The sequence below is a fragment of the Pan troglodytes genome, chromosome 8 (genome assembly GCF_028858775.2).
Source record: "Pan troglodytes isolate AG18354 chromosome 8, NHGRI_mPanTro3-v2.0_pri, whole genome shotgun sequence".
Lineage (NCBI taxonomy): Eukaryota > Metazoa > Chordata > Mammalia > Primates > Hominidae > Pan > Pan troglodytes.
The window spans coordinates 16,609,258-16,628,299 of record NC_072406.2 but is presented as its reverse complement, the minus strand read 5'-3'; the positions used below and the strand labels follow the sequence as shown (position 1 = coordinate 16,628,299).

Genomic DNA, 19,042 nt, shown 5'->3' with positions numbered 1-19,042 from the left:
TCAGGTTACTAGGAAGTGCTGTGGTCATCACACCTGTTTCCATTGAGCCTGGCTTTATGGCACCAGCTTAAGATGTACTGTGATTGTCCACAGCTTTCTTACCTCTTGCCTATAAGATCTTGCAATATCTAATCCACTATCCTACTGCTAAGCATTATTGAATACACGTTAATTTATATGGTTTTGCTGAGTGTGGCAGGACAAAGAAATGGCCTCCCCAAAGATATTCATGTCAAATCCCTGGAATCTGTGAATGTGGCTTGACGTGGAAAACAGATCTTTGCAGATGTAATTAAATTCAGCATGTTGAGATGGGCGTATCCTGCATTATCCAAGTGGCCCTATGTCCAATGACAAGTGTTCTTATAAGGGAAGCGAGAGATACACTTGACACCCATAGAAGGGGAGGCAGCAACACGACCAGAGGAGATACTGCAGTGATGCGGCCACAAGAAGCTGAAAGGGGCAAGGAACAGATTCTCCTCTGGAACCTCCAGAAACAGCATGGCCCTACCCATGCCTCAGTGTGGATTTCTGGCCCCCAGACTGAGAGAATTCATTTCAGTTGTTTTAAGCCACTAAGTTTGTGGTGTTTGTTACAGCAGCCACACAAGACTAATACATTCTATTCAAGTACTAATTTTCTACTCTGACTCATTAGATGCCTTAAATCTGCATAATATAGCTATAATTAGTTACAAAGACAGGGATTTTAAAGTTAACTCCAAAATAACCTGGCTTTAAGTCTACCTCTCGGCATCAACACAGGTTTCAACAAAATGGTTCAGTCGAAATTATGAGACCCTGAGCATGGTGAGCAAAAATGCCAAGCCTGGAACCAAAGGAACCCCCGACAAATCCTGGCTCCTCTCTTCATCTCCCTTTCAGCTTCAGTCTCATCTGTACAGCAGGGTGCTCAATAGAAATGGCCCCCATGGTGCGCTGTTGGGAGGAATAACTTAGTACCAAATAAGGGCCTGTAGAGTGCCTGGAGAGCAGGTACAGGCAGCAGGCATAATTATTAGCCCATCTTATAGGCTAGGAAACTGAGGTTTCGATGTGCTGGATAATTTACCCAAGTCCCACGGCTATTAGGTTTCAGAATTTGGAGCCAGAGCTCATTAACCAAGGTGCACTGCAGCATGGCTCCTCATGTTCCCTGCTCTAGCATATTTCCCCCCTACTTCTTATCAAGAACATTTTCAAATATAAAGAGAAGTTTAAACGATCAGTAAACACCCAAACACCCTCCACTGGGATTCGAAAATTACCATTTTACTATATTTGCTTTGTGGCACATAAATCCATCCACCCATGCATCAATCATGGATCCATCCTTCAAGCCATCTGCCCCTCCCTCCTCCTCCTCCTCTTGTTCCTTCCCCTTTCTTTCTCTCAGTTTCTTGAAGTTTCAAAGCATACGGTATGCCTTAGCATGCTTCCCCTCTGAACACTGCAGCTTGCATATTATTACTGTGAGTTCAATATTTGTCTATGGCTCTCTTCTTTTTAGTGGGGGAGAGGGAGGTAAAATTTGCAGAAAGTTAAATGCACAATCTTAAGCATACCAGCCAATCATTTTGGGAAAAATGCAGTCTCCTGTGCAACCCAAACCTCTATCCAGACATTAAACATGCCCACCAGGTCAAGAGAGCCCCCTCATGCCCTTTCAAGTCAATCTCCACCCCTGCTCACCATGGCAACTGACATGCTGGTTCTTTCCACTAAACATCAGTTGTGCCTCTTCTGAAACATAACCAAAATGAATCTTGCAGTAGGCATTCTTGCATGTGAAGCTTCTTTACTCAGCCAACTGTATCTGAGACACACTCGTGTTGCTGCAGGCTCTTCTGCTGCTGAGCAGCCTCACATCATACAATTCACCACATCTTCTGGTCATGGATTCCTGGACAGGCTCCACTTTTTGACTATTCTGGATAAACTGCTATGAATGAGGTTGACCAAATCTCTTTGTGGCCATATTCTTTTAATTCTTTTGGTTAAATGCCTGGAAAATGGAAGAACTGAGTCAGAGGATAGGTGAATGTTTAGTTTTATTAAAAACAGCCAGACTTTTTTCCAGAGAGCTGGTGGCATTTTACCCTTCCACCAAGAGTTGAGGAAAGTTCTGATGGCTCACAACATGTCCTTGTCAATGCTTGGTATTGTCAAAGTTCCTACTTTTAGCCATTCCAGTGGCTTTTATTTCACATGTCCCTGAAGACAATAAATATTGAACACGGTTTTAAGTGCTTATGAGTCATTTGCATATCTTTTTTGTGATGTATCTGTTCAAATATTTTGCTTATTTTTAATTTTTTCAAAATATTTTTATTGTTGACTTCTATATGTCATTTATATACCCTGGATACTTGTTCAATACTAAATGGATGTTTTTTGATTATTTCTCTCAGTCTGTGACTTACTTATTCATGCTGTTAGTGTTGCCTTTTGATAAAGTTTTAAATTTGATGAAATCTAATCATTTTTTAAAAAATTTTTGTGTTTCCCATCCAAGAACCCCTGTCACGATTTTCTCCTGTTTTTTTTTTTTTTCTGAAAGTTTTATAGTCCCGCTTTTTTATGTACTCTATCATCTGTCTTTACTTACTTGTCTGTATAATGTGAGGAGGTAGGGCTGAGTTTCTCTCTCTCTTTCCCTCCCTCTCTCCCTCCCTTCTTTCCTTCCCTCCCTCTCTCCCTCCCTCTTTCCCTCTTTCTTTTCTTTTCTCTTTTCTTTTCTTCTCTTCTTTCTTTTCTGTCTCTCTCCTTCCTTCCTTTCTGCCTGCCCGTATGCCTCCTTTTCTCCCAGGTGTCCCAGCATCATTTGTTGAAGACTTTCCTGTCCCCATTGGATTTCTCTGGAACTCTACTTCTGATGTATGGAAAAAAAGCCATAACAGAACATTGCTTCCACCTCACTGACAAGAATAACTCAGCTAGTCTACAAAATCCTATTTTTCTTTAGCCTATTAAAGAGCAAGGGCCACAGGCGCCCGAAACACCTGAAGGGAAATGGTGCCACAGATTGTTTTGCCTTTGGAAAAGTAGAAGGAGGAGCTGCCACAGAAGAAAGCAGCTTCCATTGCAATAATCTGTTAATGGGTAAGTGTGGGCTGGACCGCAGTTTGGAATAAATGGGATCCTATTCTCACCTACAAGCTCTTCTTCACTGGCTTCTACCAGGTGCACACAGGGAAGATCGGTGGGTAAGGCAGTAGGCCCCAGAGCCCCCACCTGCATCCCTAGACCCCTCCTCTAAGGAAGACAAAGCCTCTCGGTGCAGGACGGCTGGATGCTCCCTCAGACCCAGGTCCTGCATGCCAAGAAGCAAGGGTCTTCTCTTCCCAGAAGATGGGCAGGAAACTCCCTCCCACCTACCACCTGTCCTCTGACAGATACAGATAGTTTGGCTTGATGAAGGAGAGGAGGCAGGGACACTGAGAAAGCTCTAGCCCGAAAGCCCAAAGGCACAGGGCCATCCTGAGATCAGAACTTAAAACACACCCTCCCCTCTCCAGGGGCCCATCTCCTCACTGGCACACTTCCATCACAACAGGTGTGCAGCAATGGTCAAAGTGGGTGTGCAACAGGAGCACTGAGGGGCACCCAGGCACCCCAGTCTCCATGTTAATTGCAAGGTAGCAGCAGCCTAGTGCTGGAGAGTTTTAACAAGTCTCTCATGCATGGAAAGGAACTACAACAATGACAAAACCAAAACCTAGCTCAACTACTGACTGACCAGGCAGACTCAATCCCTAGACCAGGGATTGGCAAATTACAGTTAGCCAGCCACATTTGGCTTGTCTCTTGTTTTTGTAAATAAAGTTTTAATGGCACACAACCATGGCTATTCAATTACTTGTTGCCTATGACTGGCTTAGGGCTACATTCACAGAATCAACAAGTTACAACAGAGACCCTGTGAGCCACAAAGCCTAAGGTAATTACTTATGTGGCCCTTTACAGACAAGAGTTTGCCAGTTCCTACCCTATAAAAACAGCTAGAGAGAAGGGATGTGCCCATTTGCAGGAGAAATTTCTACTTACGTAAGTCTCTACTATTCTGCTCAACATATGTTCCATTTAATCAAATGTTAAGAGCCACACAAAAAGCAAGGAAAACAACACATTGTTAAGAGACAATCAATAAAATTGGGCCTAGAGATTAACAAGATACTGAAACTATCAAAGAAGAACTTTAAAATGGCTGTGATAAAAAGATTAAAATAATCTAGTGGGGAAAATGTAGATAATGAAAAGATGGGGAACTGCAGCAGAAAGAAACTACAAGAAAGAATAAAATGGAAATGTAAGCAAGATAAAAAAATACTATCATATCTAAGGAATCCCTTCAATGGTCTCATCAGCAGACAGGATTCAGCACAGGAAAGAATCAGTGAATCTGAAGACAGGTCAATAGAAATTATAAAAAAAGAAACGCATTCAGGAAAAAGAATGAAAAAATGAAATGGAGCATCTGAAATCTGTGGAACAATATATCCAACTGTTTAGCACGTGTGCAATTGGAGTCCCAGAAAGAGAACAGAAAGAGAATGGGACAGAAGACATATTTGAAGTTACAGTGATCAAGAACTTTCCAAGATTTAATGAAATACAATAAACCACAGATACAAGACCTCAGTAAACCACACAGGAATAGGTTTAGTACCTTTTTGAAAATTTTTTTTTAAAAGTGTATAAGAATGACGGTATTTCTGAGCTCTATATTCTGTTATATTGATTTAACTGTATCGAAGCCAATGTCACACAATCACGTTCAATTTTGCTTTAAGTCTTGAAACACATAATATAAAACTTTCAACCTTCAGGACTGGTTTAGGTATAGCTCTCTTCAGCATTTCCTATACATTTTTAAATCAGCAGGACAACTTCAACAAAAAAGCCTGCTGAGATTTTGATGGGAAGTGTGTGGAATGCACAGACCACCTTGTAAAGAATGGATATCTTAACCACACACGTGGTATAGCTTGTACCTGTGGATATTCCACAGGGAGCTCCTTCTGGAGGCCCTATCGTGAACTGAGCTTTACAGCTGTCCCATTTTACAATTATATTTTAAAAGAGGGCTACTAAAACAAAGGTCTTAGATAGACAGAAGTTCTCCCCGACCAATGCCCCAGAGGTATCCTGTCATTGTACTTATTACCTTGCCTATGTTGACAGTAAAATTCAACATCTTTTGAAAACTATCAATAGGGCATTTTCCTTCATTATTCTAAGCAAAAATGGTTAAAAAGTGAATCTACTACACCTTACATGTTATGTAAAAACGCTAGGGAGAGAAAAGGCAACTCACTATTTAGATAGAACTATCTGCAAATGAGATAATTGAGAAATGAACATCACAGGGCCAGGCGCAGTGGCTCATGCCTGTAATCAAGCAATTTGAGAGGCTGAGGCAGCCGATCACTTGAGGTCAGGAGTTCAAGAACAGCATGGCCAACATGGTAAAACCCCATCTCCACTAAAAACACAAAAATTAGCCAGGCGTGGTGGTGCATTCCTGGAATCCCAGCTACTTGGGAGGCTGAGGAAGGAGAATTGCTTGAACCCAGGAGGCAGACGTTGCAGTGAGCCAAGATTGTGCCACTACACTCTAGCCTGGGCAACAGAGGGAGACTCCATCTCAAAAAAAAAAAAAGGAACATTTTACACTTACATAGGCTCTATCATGTAAATATTCAGAAGTACTTTCTTAACAATTATATTTTGCACACCCAAAATAAACAGATGAAATAAAAGGGTAGTTTGCTCCAAAACAGGCAATATATTGGTACAGACACCAAACCCAAAACAAAACAGAACAAAAAAATTGGCTTCTTGCCCCAAAATTGGAGCATTCTCTGTCAATATAATTAGGGGGCATTATTGGAATTATCCTCAGAACAGATTTGTAAGACTTCCCCTAAGAGCCCGTCTTGAATGATCTAGAACAGGAAGATCAAATGTACTCAATACCAACATGTCATCCCATTAATCTTTAAATTAAATTTAAAATTAGGTTTCAAATGTATACTTTTATTTTTGAGAGGCAACAAAGAGAGCCTCCTGGTATGAAATAAATGAGCACAGCCTGGAGGTCTAAGAGGAGAAGAAAAACAGTGGAGGAAGGCATGGAGGCCTAAGTGGGGACTGAGGAAGTAACAGCGGGGTGCCAGGGGGGTGAAGTGGCCCCCAGGAACGTCGAAAGGAGCCTACGACTGTCACCCAGAAGGGATCTTGACCTTTTGAAGATAGTGGCAGAGACAGGAGTGGCTCAAGGTGAGCAGAGAACAAGGGTCACGTCCAACAAATGGAGCTGATTATTTTCTCTCCAAGACTGCGAGAGTGAAAACAGAGCAGGGATCTTCGGCGACCGGCAGGAGAAGGAAGCACCTGTGGGGTTATTGGACAAGTCGAGGTCCAACTCTTGTCTCTGATTTGCTTTGTGGCCTGCAAAGTTGACTTCATTTTTCTGTCTGCATTCACTCATATGTTAAAAGAAGGGTGGGGGATTATAAAATAATTATCAAGAGCAAACTTACAAATGGCTAAATGGTGAATAAGTGAACACTGCCTTCAATTTATTGAATCACTACTATTTGTTACCAAGCAGGAATTTTAATCCATCAACTCTTCTGATTATACTAAACTCATTCTAATAGTCATTTTAATCTCCTATTTAAATAACGTGACCAGGGCCATGCGCACAGCATGGACAACTAAAGTGTAAAATCCATCATCTTTTTATATCCTGCCATACTTCCCCCTTCTGAATTAATCTGGCCCTCTACGATTCTTTGTTGCTCTTCTTAAAAAAATCAGGCGCAACTCTTAGTGTTCAGATGCGATGCATATTCTTTGTCACATCAAAGAAAATGATATTTTTTCACCAACTGGTTACATGCTTACTCGTAATAAGGACTTTTGTTTTCAAACATCTACATACTCCTGGCAGCCCACCTCTCCCACACCGTAATAGGGATTTGTGCCTGTTTTGTAAATTTCTGTGTACCAATACCTGGCCATTCACAGGGTGTGAATAATGTGTGTTAAATGGTCAATGAGCGCAGCAGGATGCCATAGGATCTATTCTATTTGAAATTTAGTGTTCATATGTACCCTGTTTTCAAATCTTTTTTTTTTTTTCTGAAAATGACAATGGCCATTGTACTGTATCTGCATTATGACTAATCAGGTTCCCTCTTGTAAAAATAAACTATATAATCTTCATAGTGCCGGGCAAAGCATGTTAAGAGACAAGGATGAATTTAAGTTCTATAGGAATGTGGATTTATTAAAAAACATTAAGACAATAATTAATTGTCCCAAAGATAAAATGGGACACCCTCACCAGGACGCCCACACACCTTGCAAAGACAGCCGTCCTGTCCTCCCTGGCCCAGACAGAGCCTTTCCCCTTCATCTCGGGCTCCCCCTGATCCAGCGTGCCTGGCCCTCAGCGGGGGACTTGCTCCACACTCCTGCTTACTTAGGAACTAGCGGGGCCAAGGTCACAAGCGCTAATTACTGAGAGAACCCTGCCCCCAACACAACGGCTGCCCAAATGCTCTCGGCTGCCAGTCACTGGGCCCCGGTCAATGGGCGCTTGGGCAAATCTGTGGATGGTTCAAAACAAAGCCATTTGCATTCCTGGAAACAGAGTTAAGGTGCAGGTCCCCAAGAAGGGCTGGTCCTGGCTCTCAGTTGCTGGGGTAAATGTGATGAACAGGAGCCAAGAACACTGTCAATTCACTCTGCATAACCTTCACCGCCCACATACCGCAGGTACAAGACAAACCCACCTTTCTCCACTCCGGACTCACTAAGGTCCCCACCTAGTCTTACAGCCACATGCTTCTGCCGGACCCTCTAAAATTTAACATACAAAACCCTCTAATTTTTTTTTACATAGTCCATTCTTTCAAAATGTTTAATGTTCATTAAACTATTTTGAAACAAAAACTATAATATAGTTACAATTCAGTTTTCCATTTTGGATTTTAAAATGCTCTGGTTCGAGTTCTCGACATTTTTCTTAAAAATGAGCATTACGGTATATTTTAGGAGATAATTTATATGGAAAAAAACACACACACTAAATGTCGGCTTGCACCTAAATTGTTTACACGTTCATGGGAAAACCTAGCTGTTAACCTTGGTGAGGGCTAAGATCGCCCTCTACAAGATAAACACGTTTCTCCCAATTCCAAGGGGAGCCTGCGTGCTCCCCTCCCCCACTCTGGTGGCCCTGAGGACAGAGGGGAGGACAGAGGGGACCCTAGGACTGGAGGGGGACGGAGAGGGGCTCAGGGATGGAGGGGGACAGAGAGGGACCCGGAGGCGGAGGAGGACAGAGAGGGGTACCCCAAGGTTAGAGAACAGAGGATGACTAGGGGGATGTAGGGAAACAGAGCGGCGCAGAAGGGGACAGTTGGGGACGGGGCGGCCCCGGGCATAGAAGGGGACAGTTGGGGACCGGGAGGCCCCCGGCGTAGAAGGGGACAGTTGGGGACGGGGCGGCCTCGGGCATAGAAGGGGACGGGGGGAACGGGGCGGCCCCCGGCGTAGAAGGGGACAGCTAGGGACGGGGCGGCCTCCGGCATAGAAGGGGACGGGGGGGAATGGGGCGGCCCCCGGCGTAGAAGGGGACAGCTAGGGACGGGACGGCCTCCGGCATAGAAGGGGACGGGGGGGAATGGGGCGGCCCCGGGACCGGACGGCCGCCCGCGGGGTGAGCTGCCGTAACCGGGGCTCGAGCGGCGACGGGGCCCGGCTTGGTGACCGGGACGGGCGTGGGGTGGCGGGACCGGGCAGCGGGGAAGAGAGACTGGGACTGGGGACAGGCGACGCGGCCCGCCCCGGCTCTCCCAGCCCCGGCTCCCTTAGCTCCGGCCGCGGGCGCAGTGCAGGGCTCGGCCGCGCACCTCACAGCGCGGACTCCTCCGGCGCGCGGCCGCCCGCGCCTTATATACCCTGCTAAAAATAGCCTGCGAGGCCACTTTCCAATCAGAACGAGCAGAGTTCGAATTGAGCCAATGGTGCGGGCCGTGATGGAGAGTCTCGGTCACGCCAGGCGGGGCCGCTGTGTGTCGCCGCCTGCGATTGGCCGGAGCTGACATCATCGGCGCGCAGCCCCCGGGCCGGGAGCCACGGGATTGGGCCGCGCACGGGGCGGGCGCGGGGCGAGTCACGTGGGGGGAGGGGGAGTGGGGGGAGCCAGGCGGGGGCGGAGGGGGAGGCTGGCAGCGGAGCTTTGAATAGGGAAGTTTTGCAGGGGTTACGTTTGCAGTCAGTCCGGTGTTTGCAAATATTGTGTGGGCTCCGCGCGCTGCGGGCTGCGGGAGGGTCCGGCCGGGCGTCTCTGCGAGCCTGGAGTTTGCATGAAACTTTCACCTGCGCTCCGGGGAGACTTTCGGCTCCGGCTCCCACCGCGCGCCTCGCCGCCCTCGCGACCGCGGGCTCCGTCCAACCCGGCCCGACATGGACGTGCTCCCCATGTGCAGCATCTTCCAGGAGCTCCAGATCGTGCACGAGACCGGCTACTTCTCGGCGCTGCCGTCTCTGGAGGAGTACTGGCAACAGGTAAACGCAGCCGGCCGCGGTTCCCTGCGGGCGCCGGGGCGCGGGCCGGGTCGGCTGTTTGAGGTTCAGACCCGGTGCTCTCTGCGGTCCGCTGGGCCTGGGCCCCGCGCTGTCACCGGGGGAGCGGGCGCAGCGCCCCCGCCGATCGATCCTCCAGCCTGCGATCAGCGTCCGCCCAGGGAAGCCCCAACTCCCGGCACAGCCCGGCCGAGCCCCTGGCACGAGTTCGGAGCCTGTCCCCGCTCCAGACGCCACAGCTGGAGCTTGTCATGGGGACCAACTTGCTCTGCCTGCCAAGGTGTTTTTTTATTGTTTGTTTGTTTTTTGTTGTTTTTTTTTAAAAAGGGATTTTGTTTTTGTTTTGCTTCTTGGTGCTTGTACATAACAGTTTTTTTAAAAAATTACATTTTGCCCCCAGAACGTAGACCAGCTCTCTTTTTTTTATTTTTGTCTTTTTTAAACTGTAGACCATTTCCAATGTGTTTTCTGCTCTTTGGAATGCCTAACATTTCCCCTAGATCTGCCTTATTTGTCTTATCTGCTTCTCTTGTTGACCAAGAAAAATAAAAATAAACAAAACTGTGTACACCCCAGTGACTTGTCAGTCTTGTGACAATGAGCCCGTCCAAACTGCTTCAAGTCTTAGTTTGGGAAGAAGGACCTTGGTTTCCGACATTGTCGTAGAACTGGAATTTGGGGACATTGGAAATTTAAGAAACTTACCATGTCCCCGTGCTTATAGGTAGCATCGCCCGAGGGGAGAGAGACTGACACTCGTCCCATTGTCTCTCCAGCGATCGCAGGAGGGTTTACTGTTGTCTCCCTGCCCTGCTGTGCTGTTTGTTTTTCGTCACAAAGTGAATTGCCAGATCAAATAGAGGCTGTGGGTTTCCAAGCCTCGAAAGCTTTAAGGAGGATGAAATGCAGGGTGTTGCAACCTTCACACGCCTGCTTAATTGTTCACAGTCCTCTCCTGCCTTTTTCCCCCTCCCCCTCCTGTTTTTTTCCTCCTCAAAGAAGCTGCTCCCTGGGACGTGATTGAAATTGATCTAAGTAGTTTCCTTCGGGCGTTTGGGATTTGGGCAAACGGCCAGACCTGGCTCCTGGTCGCCTTCGGAGGCTTTTAAACTCTCCGAGAGCTTCGTTCAGGTCCCGGGTGCTCATCAGCGTAATGGAGATTTTAAATTGGCCGGATTATTAAAGTTTAACAAGATCTCCATAAATGTGCTTTTCTTTTTTCTTTGTTAAATCAATAAAATACATCGCTGCTGCCTCTCTTCAGAACGCTGTAGTGTGCATTGTAACTCAGACGCCTAGTTTCGGGGGAAAGGGGAAAGCATGATTTTCCCGTGTGCTTGCTCCCACCGGCTGTGTGCGAGCCTGGGGAGGGGGAGGGATTGCCTGTGGCAGGAGAGAGGCACACTGCTAAGTCAGCCTGAGCCCCTGGGGTAGGCTGCGCTCAGGAAGGTCCCTGCCCGGAAAAATGACGTGCTCACCAGAGCCGTTTGGTGTAGAAACTGAAATCTGTAGAATTGCCAGTAGTATAGACAACCTTATATGGACATGCAGGCAGCTGATCCTCGTGAAAATCAGGGCAGACATAATTTAATCCTAAAATGTTTCCTACCATTTTTCTTTTCCAGTGGCTAGAAAGTTTGAAATGGTGGGGAGAGGGGATGCTGATCTCGGCAGTTGTAGCTTCTTGAAAGGTTGGTTGCGGGGCTGGGGAAGGGGTACTGTCCATGCCACACTGCATGTCCATTTGAGCTGGGTCCTTATTTGGCTGCTGATGAGAATTTCAAAAGGAAGTCTCCTTTGGCATTGCGTGAAAGAAATCAGAGTGATGACTCATGCAGTTGTACTCTTGGCCAGTAGATAAAGTTCTTGTTCATTGTGGGACTCCCAGCAGGGCCGTGGAGTAATTTCCCCTTGCATCCTTCACAATAGCAGATGGCCATGCTGGAATTATTTCTGCACTCCTGTTGTTGAAGTTCCTTGTTTTTCTCTGACCACTGTAGAAGTAATTAAAGTTCTGTGTCATGCAAGGGCCTGCACTTGGGAACGGCATTCTGTGAAAACATAGGCGGTCTGGGCTACACAGGAAATGGGTGGTTTTTCTGCAGCTCCATTCGATGCCCCTGAATACAGACAGCTGCTGTCTCCTCTCCCCCGAGTGTGGCCCTGTGTTGTCAGCCGTGTCCCCAAGGGGGTCCCTCAGAACACGCTGTGTGCCGTGCAGTCTTTCTGTCCTGTGTGGGTATCTGTGGGGTGTGAAGGGTGGATGGCTGGGGCTTTCCTTAAAACACATGGTTCTTGACAATGTCAGATAATCTGGTTGAACCTGTTGGGGAGGGGTATGTGTATGGGGCCGGTTCTCTTCCTCTGGTTTCATGAGAAACATCAACACTGGTAACTACAACAAAAAAACCGGCTTAGTGATCATCACTCATTGTGGCCCTTGGCCCAACATTGGGAAAGCCAGGAGAGGTTTCACCCTCCGACTTTTCCTCTGAATTCTTACCATTCTAGAAACAGATTTCCTCTAACTTCCGTAAGGACACGGATGCTTAATTACAAAAGGTTTTGCCCCTGTAGTGACCGGGCAGCAATGTTATCTGTCCTTCATTCTTGCATGTTTTTGGAAATTGCTTTTGCTTTTACTTTTGGTCGTCATAGCAATCACGTGCCTTCTCTGGTTCATTTTGCACAGACCTGCCTAGAGCTGGAACGTTACCTCCAGAGCGAGCCCTGCTATGTTTCAGCCTCAGAAATCAAATTTGACAGCCAGGAAGATCTGTGGACCAAAATCATTCTGGCTCGGGAGAAAAAGGAGGAATCCGAACTGAAGGTATCTTCCAGTCCTCCAGAGGACACTCTCATCAGCCCGAGCTTTTGTTACAACTTAGAGACCAACAGCCTGAACTCAGATGTCAGCAGCGAATCCTCTGACAGCTCCGAGGAACTTTCTCCCACGGCCAAGTTTACCTCCGACCCCATTGGCGAAGTTTTGGTCAGCTCGGGAAAATTGAGCTCCTCTGTCACCTCCACGCCTCCATCTTCTCCGGAACTGAGCAGGGAACCTTCTCAACTGTGGGGTTGCGTGCCCGGGGAGCTGCCCTCGCCAGGGAAGGTGCGCAGCGGGACTTCGGGGAAGCCAGGTGACAAGGGAAATGGCGATGCCTCCCCCGACGGCAGGAGGAGGGTGCACCGGTGCCACTTTAACGGCTGCAGGAAAGTTTACACCAAAAGCTCCCACTTGAAAGCACACCAGCGGACGCACACAGGTCAGTGCCCACGCGGGCCCCGGAGGGCGGCCGCTGGTGGGCGCCACTGCATTGCACCAGCCCTGGAGGGAGCCGGGGCTGGCTGCACAGGATGTGGTCAGGGCAGACAAATCCTCACTTCCTCAGATGTTTTCCACCAAAGCATTAGGTCTTTTTGGAGTTCAGAGTAGAATCCTAAAGACTGGACTTTTGAGTTGGATAAATGTGTAACAATTTTCAGATTAAACAAACAAGAGACTAGATCCTTTTCTCCATGGACACCCAAACCTCCACCCCCACCCCTTAGCAGTGCCGGGGTTCCAAGGCCACTGCCCCTTCAGCAGTGCACTCGCACGAGGCTACCTCGAGCGGCCCTGGGGTTTCCTAAATGAAACTCAAGGGTCAGGAAGGAGGGTTGCTGGGCAGCGTGGAGTGTGTGGGTTTGATGCTGACGGCCCGAGGCCCGAGTGGGACCGGCCTGCTCTGTAAGCAGCAGCATTGATCAGCGAGTGTTTCCTGAGAACTTCTCCGTGTCTCATGCAGCGTTTGTTTCTGATACCGCTTGAAACAGTTTCTTAATGAAATGCCATACCTAGGTGAAAGTGCCATTTAAAAATACCTTGACATGTTCTAGGATAATTGGTGAGGAATCACAGAACGTTTAGAACTGGGAAGGGTCTTAGTGATCACGTGATGCAGGCTCTTCTCTTATCAGTAGGAGAGCAAATTGCTGAGAGTCAGTCCCAGACAGGCTTGGTGACAGCTGAGATTGAGATCCGGGTGGCCCGAAATCCAGGCCCAGGCCTGTCTCAACATACCCTGAGATGGGCTTGACAACTTTGTTTTCTCAGGTAGCACTTGTAGTAAATTCATATTTATGATTTGACCAAGGAATGAAGTGAACCCGGTTGTTCAATTGCCATTTAGAGAATGATTCCGGGGCCCTGCACTGGGGCTTTCCAGAAGCTCGTAACTTCAGCTTTGTAGAAAGGTAGAACGTCCCTGAGGAAACTGCAGAGGCACATTCCATAGGGAAGTGAGGACGGAACAGAAGTGTGTTTGGGAGAAACAGTTGCCATGAAGAAAGCAATAGCTCTGCCTTTGCAGGGGCTGTGGGTCCGGCAGGCTGACACCTCATCCCGCAAGCATTTTGCTGGTCTGAGTCGTGGTCGTTCTTCCACGTTAACTTTGATGACAGCACCATGGGCTTGGCTGAAGCTGTGTCCCTTGGACAGCAGTGGGAGGCCTGAGACTGGGTCAGGAGAGAGCTGCTGTTGTCTCTCTGAGGCTGCCAGTTGTTGTGTGTTACCGATGCCAGAAGCCACTGGGTCCCTGGCCTTGCATCCCACCACTGTGTGTGTTGTTGAATTTCCCCTTTCCGTCTGCGGGTCAGTGAAGTCATGGGCTGCTTGTCCTGTGCTCTCTCCCCAGGAGAAAAGCCTTACAGATGCTCATGGGAAGGGTGTGAGTGGCGTTTTGCAAGAAGTGATGAGTTAACCAGGCACTTCCGAAAGCACACCGGGGCCAAGCCTTTTAAATGCTCCCACTGTGACAGGTACGTGCCTGAGGACAACGCCGGGCAAGGAGCGTGGGGCCTTGGGAATGTGATGACCAGGGTTGAGTAGGTGTGCAGGGCACGTGCGAAGGAAGGCATGCAGTTTCCTATGTGTGAACATTTCTTTTCAAGCCTGGGACTTTTTAGAAAGTTTCTGGTGTGCTCATTGTCCATGGTTAGGAAGAACTGTTCCACATACACCTGACATTGGAGTCAGTTTATTGATATGTTTGAAGATTGGCCTTTCAACAGTTTTCATATTTGAAGAATTAGAAATGAAGTCTGTTCAGATTCTCCAAAGAACCTCCAGCCACTGGTGGGAGACATTCTTAATTCACATTCCTATCAGTTGGTATCTCCTGTCCCTGAAGACACTGATGAGGCTTGGGAGGAGAATCCCACCTTTCCCTGCAGGGGGTTAGGCTGGGCAGGGCAGGGAGGTGAGGGCGCTGGTCCAGAACACTGGCAAGGGATGGGAACCTAACTTCTTCTGTGCTTCTGATTTGCCCTTGCAGGTGTTTTTCCAGGTCTGACCACCTGGCCCTGCACATGAAGAGGCACCTCTGAGGGAGCAGAGAGGTGGATCCTGTAGGCTAAAAGGCTTCCAGGCTGAGAGCCGGCCGTGGAAGGAGGGATGCGTGTTCCAGCCAAAGCATGCCGTTCTGCACCCTACCCAGTTGCCTCCAGGGCCTCTCCTTGGAAGGTCTTTTGAGGGCTAAAAAAGTCCTGTAAGAAGCGGCATAGCACCCGTGGTGCATGGTATGTGGGTGACCCTGGACTCGCCACTGGTACCCGACCTTCCGAGTGGCGCCCAAGCCTTTGCCGTGAGCATGCACACTGAGAATGTTAATGGTTGGGTTGATTGTATGTTGAGGATCTATTACTGACTGTATGATGAGGCCAACTTTTTTTCCTTGTGGTTAGCAAGACTGCAAGAGATGGAAAAAAAGTAGTTTGAATGTTTTGTGTGTAAGGAGTATACCATGAGATGAGATGACCACCAATCATTTCCTGGGGGGGAGGGGGTGTCTGCACCTTAGAAAAAAAAACAAAAATCAAAAAAACAAAAAAACAAAAACAAAAAAAGAAGGAAAATCTTGGAGGGTGGGCGTGGGAACTCAGGACCCCAGAGTGGCGAGTGGTGTGGGGAGGGAGAGCCTCTCTCCCCCTTTTCTGTGTGAGAGGAGCTCTTAGTGTCTGGTGCAGCTATTAAATGTGCAATGTGTCAAGTAGCTTGTTCTACACGCTACAACATAGCTCATTTGTAACCCATTGTATAAGCTGTGTATTTACAAATATAACACAACAATTTAACTTTTCCTTAGAATACAAAAAGTCATGCATGGTCTGGGGAACTATATGCTTTTCCATTTTTAAGTCAGGACTGCAATACTGATTCCAGTTAATGAGCAGCTAAGATCCAATCTGTCTAATACAGTGACCCCCTAGCCATCTGGGCCTGGCAATATACAATTTTTTTCCCCTCCAAGTTTGTAACACTCCCCTTCCAGAAAGGCATTGCGCAACACAGGATTATTTTTAAATGATTCTGAATTTGAATTAACTTTTTGGAGAATTCTGTGATGCCCTTAGAAGAAATTGGACACGTATTGAGTGTCACAAAGCTGGGGCTGGGAATTGCTGGTCTAATGTTTCATTAGACTTAAGAACCTAAAATTTTTCTCAGTTGGGTGGATAAAACCACTAACGCTTAGAAACTGTTTTCTCATGCAGCTATGTTTCTCTTATTTATGCCTTGAGGACTAATTTCTGGTTTTCTAGCTGTTAATGCACTGTTGACCTTCATAATGGTGCCTTACGCAAGCGATCCCTTCTGTGGGGGTCTCATACAGGGGTGTGGGCGATGCATGCTTTATTAAGGCTCTTGTTTCACCTGGCAGTGTACTGTATCAACGTATAATACAGAAAAAAAAAATCTCTTTAAGGTCCTCCTTCACAAAGACATAGAGTGAAACTCCCTTTACATGTCAGTATTTGTTCAACACTTTAGGCAACTTGACTGTCAGTGTTAAAATGGAAAACAGGAAAATGGAAAAATCTGACCAATTCTGCCACCTTGAGACTTTCATATAGACCTTGCACAACAATTGTATAGATCACACACCGGCTGTATTTAATATGTAACCTTTTCACACATATTAAAGATACAGAAGTATTAAAAAAAAACCCAATGTTAATGTATTTGCTTAAAAGGCACAAGTTTCACATATCTGTCTAGCTATCTGTTGGTAATACAGAAAGTATACTACTTTTTTAAAAAAGTGGGCAGAATTCTTGTGTATGTATATTTGCGTGTACAGTATGTGTATGTGTGTATATATATATATTATATATATAGATAATATATAAATATTTTTTTTAAGGAGAAACTAGAATGTTTAGCTAGAAAATTCCACAGCCTGTGAAGAAATATTTCAAAATGGCCATAAAGGAGGTAAAAATGAAAACCATAACCTAACTTTTATAGAGGCTTTATCTTTAATTTAACGATGTGCAGAGGACTTTCTTGCTTGAATCTGTTCCGGGCTGTCTGCTCTGTCCATCAAATGGGCAGGTCTGGAATGGGGCACCTTCGGCCGTTCAGAAGTGGCCTGAACAGAATGCTGGAACCCAGGCTGGACTCGGACACACTAAGGTTTTGATTTTGAATTTCAGCCTTATTAGAAGATCTAACCTAAGAGTAAGCTAACCACAGGGATTCTTTTGTAGAACACTTTTTATGCAGATGAAGCTATTTTTTCCAGCAAGTAGATTCTTCCAGTTTTTCCAAGGAGTAATTTCCCCGAATTGGCATACCACGGCGTGGACAGCTGATATTTCACCCAGCTGCTGGCTTGTGGGTGTGGCTCTTTGCTTTATATATATATACACACATGTGAGTCTGGCTGGGCTGGTATTTTGTTTGATCTTCCTGGAAATGAGCAGTGACTAACGCTCACATAACTGGTTTTTTTTTTTATCTGGGCTGATGAATACATTTACCTAAGAAACTCATTTCGTTTTACTTAAGAGGGGAAGTGCAGTTTTCTTTTGGCAGTTCAGAATCCAAGCACTTGATTTGCTGGGTTTGGAAAACTCCTTTTTTGGCCTTCTATGTGCTTAGCCATAACAATTCCATTAAGCAAGAAGGTAAACAAAAGACAAAAAAAAAAAAAAGGAAAAAAAAAAACTTGCACTGGCTTGTCTCACTTTCGAAACATGTCGGAGCTGTTTGCCTGGGTGGGGCTGGGTACCGTACCTGTCAATGCCTGTGATTTTCATAATTAGCACGTACATAAAGAAGTACATTCTGTTCAGGTGATAACTGAGCCTCAATCAAGCAGAAACTTTTTGCTTGAAATTAAAAAAAAATTTCTATTAGTGAAATTTCTTTTTTTTTTTTTGGAAGCACCCTGTTATCTAAAGAATCTTTGTAAGATTTTTGTAAAATTTTGTTTTACAAGATTTTATTTGAAATTGTTTTTTGCAAGATTGTTATATTTCTGTATGAATGTATTTTTTATTGGAATAACATAAAAGAATTCTTATCAGCATCTTGAGTCTGGTTGTTTTTTTTGGGGGGAAGGGGGTTGTTGGAACAGATTCCTCCTGCATTCATCACCCTGGCTTCCTCCTGGGGGCAAATCTTCATTGAGCAACCCTGAGAACAACTCACCGACCTCAGCCCCTTCCTCTTTCCACAGCCTGTCCTGGGAGCTGGAGAGGATGTCAGCGAGCCTGACATTGCCCTCCCTGAATGCATCCAATACTCTTCTCCAAGGACTGCCAAAAACAACCCCCCGGCTGTGGGCACAGTAGGGAACCATGCCGGTTTGATCTTCCATTGCTCAAGCCAGGGAATGCATTGCAGAGGCACCTGCACAACGACAAACTTGAGTGTTTCCCTGCCACTTCTGTGCCTCCACAGCCTGCTCCAGTTCCGCAGCTAGAGCTGGGCCTACCTTTCCCAGCCAGCCCTGCCACACACCTGGCTGAGGCATGTCTGGGAGGGGTGGAGGAGGCAGAGGGACTCCAGGCCAGAGGGCTGTTCTCACAACCTCAGCCCACTCTCAGTCAAGGAGGGCAGAAAATAAAAGATGACATCATTGCCAGAGGAGTTATATCTCTTTTTTTTCTTTTAAGGCCAATGAGATACATTAAATGTAGAGTTTGTTTGAAAATAGGCAGCCTTTTGTCTTTTAGAGCAATGTTTAGCAAGTAGCCTCAGCTTTGCTTTACTGTGTGGACCAGGACAATTTGATCCTTGTAGGAGTCCATTTTCAGATGACACTAAGCCCATCAGTAGCAATGGGGTAAATCAATGTGTTTCCGTGGGAACCAGCTTCTTAGTGTGACAACAAGGATATTCTACTTGAGGTGGCTTAAGCGCTCACTCCTCTCCATAGCTCTTCATTTTGCTAAACGTGGGGAATTTACAGTGGTTGCTTTTAATTTTATAATTGGAGAGGGGATGGATGTTAAGATGTGTGCCCAGACTAGGAATGTTCATTAATTTTCTTTCTATAACTGTGGTAAAAATGTCAGCAGTTTGGAGGGAGCTGTGGTAGGGCAGGACGTGGGGAGCAGACGACATTATTGCCGGGATTCATGGGCGTGTTCTATCCCCAAGCACATG

At 46.5% G+C, this 19,042-nt stretch overlaps 1 protein-coding gene across 1 annotated transcript; it reads left to right on the top strand.

The window, feature by feature from the left end:
* The first annotated feature begins 9,190 nt into the window (after positions 1 to 9,190).
* Positions 9,191 to 17,960, top strand: KLF6 (KLF transcription factor 6). The gene is made up of 4 exons (XM_001141364.6): positions 9,191 to 9,588; positions 12,299 to 12,872; positions 14,283 to 14,406; positions 14,922 to 17,960. Exons 1-4 carry the CDS (start codon positions 9,487 to 9,489, stop codon positions 14,971 to 14,973), a joined length of 852 nt encoding a protein of 283 aa, XP_001141364.1. The 5' UTR covers positions 9,191 to 9,486; the 3' UTR covers positions 14,974 to 17,960.
* Positions 17,961 to 19,042: the final 1,082 nt, after the last annotated feature.